Here is a 7,734-nt window from a genome sequence, read left to right as displayed (position 1 = left end):
ACTGAGTAAAGGAACACAACCCCTTCTCTGTTTCTTTATCAAACTACATTTGTTGTGTCTTTATAACCAAGAACGTGAAGAGCCCGGCAGTACATTGAAATCAATAGTGCACAGTGACAGTACATTCCCTGCAAATAATATGTCTAAAAAAAATAAACTAAAAACTGCAGATTGTAGAAGAGATTTCTAGCTATAGGAAGAGAGCATTTGAGGTTGGGGACTGTGTTTTGTTAATTGATGTGAGAAAAAGAAAGGAAGGGTCATATCTTGATTACCAATTATATGTAGATAGAAAGTTAAAAATCACATGAATTAATGCTGACAGAAGTTCAAAGATTATTATATAATCTTGTGTGAGTTAACTTAAATATATTGCTTAATTAATTCTATCATTTTTTCAATTATTAATTTTCAAAGGTGTAGTGCAGGAGGTGGGTGTAGCTTCCCTGCCTTCCAGAGAGAACCAGTCAAGACAATAAAGAGAGGGGGAGAGGGAGAGAGAGAGCAGCTGCACATATGTGTAGTTGTGATGTTTATGACACATTGAACTGAACAACCCAGTCTGACAATTTAATAGTTTATTTTGTTAAGATAAATATTTTGGATTTCTTGAAATTCCACAGTTGAAATACAAATGACGTTATTTAGAGAAGTTAACCTTCACTATAGATTTGAGGGAAAGAAAAAAACTGTAAATAATTCCATTTCTACAAATATATTTATATGCTTGTTTTTGAAATACTGTTGAAATGTAAAGTAAAATATTCTTGTATTTACACCTTGTTACAATAATATTTTCTAAATTAAAATAATATTTTTCTTTCATATTTACACTTATTTCACAGGGGTAGAAAATTCTGACTGGAGTGAATGACCCCATCCCCCACCATCTGCTACCCCTGGGGCAGGGGACGGGAAAGGTGGGGGCTGGGGGTTGCCAGGTGTCCAGTTTTCGACTGGAACCTCCAGTTGAAAAGGGAAACTGGCAGCGTCCGGTGAGCACGGAAAGTCCAGTTGCTGCAGTAACTGGCCCCCACCACTGGGGGTGGGAAGAGCAGCAGGGCTGGGAGGGGCCAGTCTGTGCCGCGGGGTCACTGTCAGGGACAGAGATTCCCTCCGGCCTGAGCTGGGACCGGGCAGATTATCAGGGGAGACACGTTTGTACCCCCAGCATTGACACCAGGATAGAAATAAGGGCGGAGCTTCCCGGAGAAGGTGTCAGTGAAAGTGAAGAGATGGGACCTGTCAGTCACATTGTAAAACGAGACCTCGCCCGCCTCATAGTCCAGGAAAATCCCCACCTGGCTAGGCCTGACGCTCACGGGGAGGGGGGTCCTGGGGTATGTGCAGGCCTTGTATCCTCCATCCCTCAGCTGCACGACCCAGCATCCATTCCCAGGTGTGGCTATGAACCATCCCTTCCTGCTCACAGATTCCTTACAAACCCCCAGTTCCCAGCCTGTCTTGTCTCCCACCTCCACCTCCCAGTAACGCCTCCCGCCCGTGAACCCCTCAGCGCCCAGGACACAGACACAACAATCAAATCTCTCAGGGTTGTCGGGCAGATCCTGGCGTTTGTCTCCATTTCTCACACGTTTCCGATCCTCAGACAGGACGAGGTAGGGATTTGCCGTGTCTGGATCCAGAGTCACGTCCACTGGGGAGAGAGTCACAGAGTCAGGGCCGGGGGCAGGGGCTGGTCACTGGGATCAAAGGGAAATTAACCTGCAGCCCCGTTAATCACTGTGGGGGGAGGGGGTGTTGCGTGAGTGGAGTCAGGGCCCTTCGGCCTGTGAGGAGACAATGAGAGGAAAGGGCAGGAGGAGTAGGAGGGGTGAGGTGTCAGCGGAGCGGGGGAGGGGAGAGGAAAGGGGAGCGGGAGGTGACCGGAGCAGAGGGGGTGGAGGGAGGGACATAGGGGTGGGGCAGGCACAAGGGCTATGGGGTGATAAGGAAAGGGAGGGGCACCAGGGGGCAGAGGGGGGTGAAGGCAAGGGCAGGTTCCAGGGGGCTGCAGGGAGCGAGGGGAGGGGTGGGCACCAGGACAGAAGAAGTGGATGGACCCCAGGGGGCACAGGGAAGCAAGGGAAGGGGCAGGCACCAGGGGGCAGAGGGGTGTGAGGGAATGGGGGAGCTCCAATGGGGCAGGGGAAATCAAGGTGCGGGTGAGCTGCCAGGGGGTGAGATGATGAGGAGTGGGGGAGGTGGAACCATGGGGTGGGGGAGCGAATGAACAGGCATTGGTGCCAAAGGGGCAGAATGGGGGGTGAGGTAGCAAGTGAGCAGAAGGGGGGCAGGGAGAGGGGTGTGGAGAAGGGCAGGCCCTAGGGGGGCAGAGGCGTGTGCAGGGAGATGTGGGCACCAGGGGGGCAGAGGGAGGCTGAAGGGAGGGGTGGGGCCCAGAGGTTAGGAGAGGGGAGGGGAGGGGTGCGGCAGTGCTGAGGTAAGGGGAAGGGCTGAGACCAGGGGTCCCACAGGGGGGCGAGGGAAAGGACTTGCACCAGGCAGGCAGAGGAGGCAAAGGAAACAGCAGGCACCAGGGAGGCAGATGGGGCCAGGGTAGAGCTGGGACTTGGGGCAGAGGAGGAGCTGGCACCAGGGGACTGGAGGGTGGTGAGAGGTGCAGGTGTCACGGAGCCAGAGGGGGAGGGGAGGGGCAGGGGTGACAAATAAAGAGACGGTGGCATGGGTGATGGTGGCAGAGGGGGGAGAGGAGAGCAGGGTCAGTGGGGCAGAGGGTGGTGAGGGGCTGGGCAGCAGGAAGGAAGGGGACAAGGGAGTATCAGGTGTTGGGGGCAGGGTGAGGGAAGGGGCAGGCAGCAGGAGGGGGCAGCTGGTAAAGGGAAGGGCAGGTGCCAGGGGATTGAGAGGGCTGAGCAGAAGGGCAGGCACAGGGAGGGCAGAGGAGGGGAGGGACAAGCACCAGGGGGCAGAGAGGGGTGAGAGGCAGGGCAGGTGGGCAGAGGGAGGTGTTAGGAGAGGGGATTGGGGAGAGGCAGGTGCCAGGGGGTCAGAGTGGGGTTAGAGGACGAGGGAAGTGGGCACAGGGGGACGAGGGAAGGGGCGGGTGCCAGGGGTCAGAGAGGGTGGGAAGAGGGGCAGGTGTCAGGAGGGGTGAGGGGAGTAAGAAGGGCGAAAGTCAGGACAGAAGAGGAGGGTGAGGGGTGGGGTGGGAGACATGGCACAGAGGAGGGAAAGGGGAGGGGTGGATGCCAGGACATAGTGGGGGTGTGAAGTGATGGGAGGGCTCCAGGGTGCAGAGGATGTTTGGGGGAGAGGGGCAGATGCCAGGAGGGCAGGGGGAGAAGGGATGGGCTGTTCCAGTGGGGCAGAGATGGGTGGAGGGCAGGGGCATGTGCCAGGGAGGCAAAGTGGGAGTAGAGGGGCAGGGCCCAGGGGAGCAGAAAGGGAGTGAGAAGAGAGGGAGGGATGTTGGTGAGGGGTCAGAATAGATGCTGGGTCCAGGGTCCCTCACAGGGGTGAGGGAAGGGTAAGGGAGGGGCAGGAGCCCCTGGGCCCCTTATCTCACCCCCACAAATCAGGCTGAAAATGGAGACTTGGCTCCAGCCTGAACTCTCTGCCCAGAGCCATTTGTCCCATGGACGATACTAGCGGCACAGACCCTCTGCAGCTGCACCTGGGCATCTCCCAGAGTGGATAATGGTCACAGAGACCATCTCAGAGCCCCAGGGGCTCAGGTGTCTCCATCTAATGACTTTGCCAGCCACCCCCCTCGTGCCGGGGGTACGAGTGGGGTTTACACCCCAGCTGCTGGAGCTCTGTGTATTGAGGATACGAAGACATCACAATGGCCACGTGAGCCCCCCACTGTCCTGCCAACGTGGCTCAGCCCTGACACCTGGTGGAACCTCTCCCTGGGGAGGAACCGTCCCTGCGGCCTGTTCAGGCCTTGGCTTCCCTGAGGAGATGGTGGCCAGAGCGCCCCCCCTCCCTCCCAGCTCTGTGTGGTAGGATACCCCAGAATTCATTGACCCCTGGGCTACTGGTGCTGCTGTGTGTGCATGTCCCCTGGGCTTGCTAACCTCTGCTGGCGCTGCCCAGTCGCCCCCAGCATGCACCAGTGCACACAGAGGTCAGGCAGCAGGCTGGGTGTGAATGTAAAACACAGCTCAGCCACAGCTGAGAGACAGGAAAGCTGCTATGTGGGCACAGTTTGTTTTACTTGTGTCCGTGAGTTTCAGAGTCTGGTTATAAAAACATCTGCCTCTGCACCGGGGAGAGGGCCTGCCTCAGCCCAATCCATGGACACACTGAACAGCTCTTAGCCCTTCAGAGTATTGTAGAAGGAAATTGCAGGTTAAAGGCCTGTATGAGCATGGAAACCCTGCTGTTGGGAGGGGAGATTTGAGCAGTTTAATGCCTATTAAGGTTAGGTGAGATAATGTCTATCAGGCACGACCCAGATACCATACTGGGAAGGTGAAGCGGAGGGGAAATTACTCAGCATTTTTCCAAAGCAAAGGAGCAGAGAGCTCTCAGGGGCTGGTGGGGTTTTGACAGATCTCATTTCAGCGGAGCTTACAGCACAGTTACCTGCATATTGTCGGGCTTTTTCCCAACCTGAAATCAAGCAAATACAGAGAGATGAGAACTACCCTGAACACAGACTTGCTGAATAGAAAACAATCTCTAACAAAGTTTATGATAAGAGAAAATATATTTCTGTATGATAACTATCTATTAGCAAAACCACAAATTTATTTACCTGCATTTAGTAGGGCTCTTCTCCACTCTGAAACCAAACACAGACAGAGATGAGACCTCCCCTGAACACAGACACTCCAAATACGATACAATTTTGTAGCAAGGTTTATATTAGGAATAAAAGGCAACTTACTGAGTTCACCCTGCAGTTTCTCTAAGGGTATGGCTACACTGGCGATTTGCAGCGCTGGAAAGCCTCCACCAGCGCTGCAATTAGTAAGTGGCCACACCTGCAAGGCACTTCCAGCGCTGCAACTCCCTGGCTGCAGCGTTGGCCGAACACCCCTCTCGGCATGGGGAATAAGGATTGCAGCGCTGGTGCTGCAGCGCTGGTCATCAAGTGTGGCCACACACCAGCGCTGTGATTGGCCTCCAGGGAATAAGGTGTATCCCAGAATGCCTGTTCAGCCACTCTGCTCATCAGGTCAGAAACTCTACTTCCCTGGCCTCAGGTGACCCGCCCTTTAAATGCCCCGGGAATTTTAAAAATCCCCTTCCTGTTTGCTCAGCCAGGTTTGGAATGCAATCAGTGAATCTTTAGAGGTGACCATGCCTCCACGTGGCAAACGAGCCCCAGCATGGAGCAATGGTGAGCTGATGGACCTCATCAGTGTTTGGGGGGAGGAATCCGTGCAGGCACAGCTGCGCTCTAGCCGTAAGAATTATGATACCTTTGCCCAGGTATCGAGAGCCATGATGGAAAGGGGCCATGAGCGTGACGCGGTGCAGTGCAGGGTAAAAGTAAAGGAGCTCCGGAGTGCCTATTGCAAAGCACGCGAGGGAAACCGCCGATCCGGCAGTGCCCCCACGACCTGCCGGTTTTACAAGGAGATGGATGCGATTTATGGGGGTGACCCCTCTGTAAATCCAAGGACCACCATGGACAGTTCAGAGCCGGTAGAGGAGGGGGAGGGGGAGGCAGACAGTGAGGCTACTGTGGTGGAGGAAGACACCCCGGAGTCCCAGGAGGCATGCAGTCAGGAGCTCTTCTCAAGCCAGGAGGAAGCTAGCCAGTCGCAGCCCCTGGAACTTGCTGCAGAAGAATCACAGGAGCAGGTCCCAGGTAAGCAGCTTTTATTGCAATGCAAAGGTTTTGGGAGAGGAGGGGGATGGTATGGCTGCATGCCTGCATGCCTAGACATGGAATATCCCATTGATGTGGTCTATCACGTCGCAGTAATCTGCCTCTGTAATCTCTTCAAAAGTTTCTGCAAGAGCATAGGCAATTCGCGTGACCAAGTTTAAAGGGAGAGCCATTGTGGTCCCTGTCCCATTCAGGCTAACGCGTCCGCGCCACTGTTCCAGGAGGGGTGGGGGAACCATGCTTGCACAGAGGCACGCTGCATACGGACCCGGCGGAACCGCATTGTTGTAGGAGACCCTCCCTTGCTTCTTTGGTAACCCGCAGAAGGGAGATATCTTCCAGTATTAACTCCTGTGGGAAATGGAGGGAGTGTTTCAGTGCTGGTTTCCCCAACTGCATAGCGCGGCAGGCAGTAACCCCAGGGTTAACAAAGCCCCGAAACAGGCAGCCTAGCCATGAAGCAAGAAGCACCCTGCTCGAGCACACCACGGAAGGCAACCCCAGGGTTAATTCCTGAGGGAGATGGAGGTGCTGCGTTTAACAAAGCAGCAGCACCCTGCTCGAGCACACCGTGGAAGGCAACCCCAGGGTTAATTCCTGAGGGAGATGGAGGTGCTGCGTTTAACAAAGCAGCAGCACCCTGCTCGAGCACACCGCGGAAGGCAACCCCAGGTTTAATTCCTGAGGGAGATGGAGGTGCTGCGTTTAACAAAGCAGCAGCACCCTGCTCGAGCACACCGCGGAAGGCAACCCCAGGGTTAATTCCTGAGGGAGATGGAGGTGCTGCATTTAACAAAGCAGCAGCACCCTGCTCGAGCACACCGCGAAAGGCAACCCCAGGGTTAATTCCTGAGGGAGATGGAGGTGCTGCATTTAACAAAGCAGCAGCACCCTGCTCGAGCACACCGCGAAAGGCAACCCCAGGGTTAAGTACCATTATCATTTCTGGGAGGCTGTGAATTCTCCAGCAGTTGCTGAAATGTGTGAGGAATGCTTGTGAGACTTTAAAATAACTTCAGATTATACACAATGGAAGCTCTCTTAAAATGTATCATTTGCTGCATTTTTACAGTGACCTTGAGTAGTCCTGGGCCAGTCTTATCAGTGACTGAAAGAAAGCTGCAAAACCTGAGGAGGAAACCGAACAAGAGCAAAGAAGAACTGTTGAAGTCAGTAATGAACCAGTGTGCAACAGAGAATAAAAATGCGCAGGAATGGAGAGAAAAGATGCAGCACTGGAGGCAAACAGAAAGCAGGAGAAAGGCGTTGACGCTGAAGAAAACCACGAGGCAGCTTATAAACCTCATTGCGCGCCAAACAGACTGTATGCAGTCACTGGTAGCAATGCAGGCAGAGCACTACCGTGCCAAACCCCCACCCTCCCAAACCTCTTTCCCCTATGCACCAATGTCAGCTCCAAGTCCTGTTCCCAGCATCCAGGTTCTTACCTACACCATCACCAGCTGCCCCGACACCTGTACGGTCACCTATGAGCCCAGAGAACTACGACCCTTACCCTCTGCACTCAACCCCATCACCATGCAACAGTACAATCCTGAGGTGCACAGCACTCCTGGCAGTACATATGCAAAACCATGAATGTACAGTTCAACAACCAACCCCCCTGCCCGTGTACTTCCTTTTTTTTAAATAAATGATTTCTTTGATTATGAATCAGTTTTTATTATTGCATAAAGTGAAAGATAACAAACCCCAATGAAAACACAGGTAACAAACATCAAGGAAAACACAGCCACTTAAAAGCACTGTAACCAGTGCACATCACTCCTGGTCAAGGCAAAAAAACATTACTGTTGGCTTTCAGCCTCAAATTTCTCCTCAAGGCATCCCTAATCCTTGTTGCCCTGTGGTGGGCGTCTCTAGTAGCCCTGCTGTCTGGCTGTGCAAATTCAGCCTCCAGGAGT

At 53.6% G+C, this 7,734-nt stretch overlaps 1 protein-coding gene across 1 annotated transcript in view; it reads right to left on the bottom strand.

The window, feature by feature from the left end:
* Nucleotides 1-784: 784 nt before the first annotated feature.
* Nucleotides 785-7,734, bottom strand: part of LOC120392956 (butyrophilin subfamily 1 member A1-like) — a 29,912-nt gene continuing 22,962 nt past the window's right edge. Inside the window, exons 7-9 of the mRNA XM_039517612.1 lie at nt 4,727-4,753; nt 4,555-4,581; nt 785-1,657 (exon numbers count right to left, since the gene is read on the bottom strand). Of these exons, the coding sequence (XP_039373546.1) occupies nt 1,098-1,657; nt 4,555-4,581; nt 4,727-4,753 (614 nt within the window). The 3' untranslated portion in view covers nt 785-1,097. The remainder of the gene's footprint in view (nt 1,658-4,554; nt 4,582-4,726; nt 4,754-7,734) is intronic.

This window comes from Mauremys reevesii, unplaced genomic scaffold (genome assembly GCF_016161935.1).
Source record: "Mauremys reevesii isolate NIE-2019 unplaced genomic scaffold, ASM1616193v1 Contig13, whole genome shotgun sequence".
In the NCBI taxonomy this organism is placed as follows: domain Eukaryota; kingdom Metazoa; phylum Chordata; order Testudines; family Geoemydidae; genus Mauremys; species Mauremys reevesii.
This window is presented reverse-complemented; position numbering and strand designations above follow the sequence as displayed.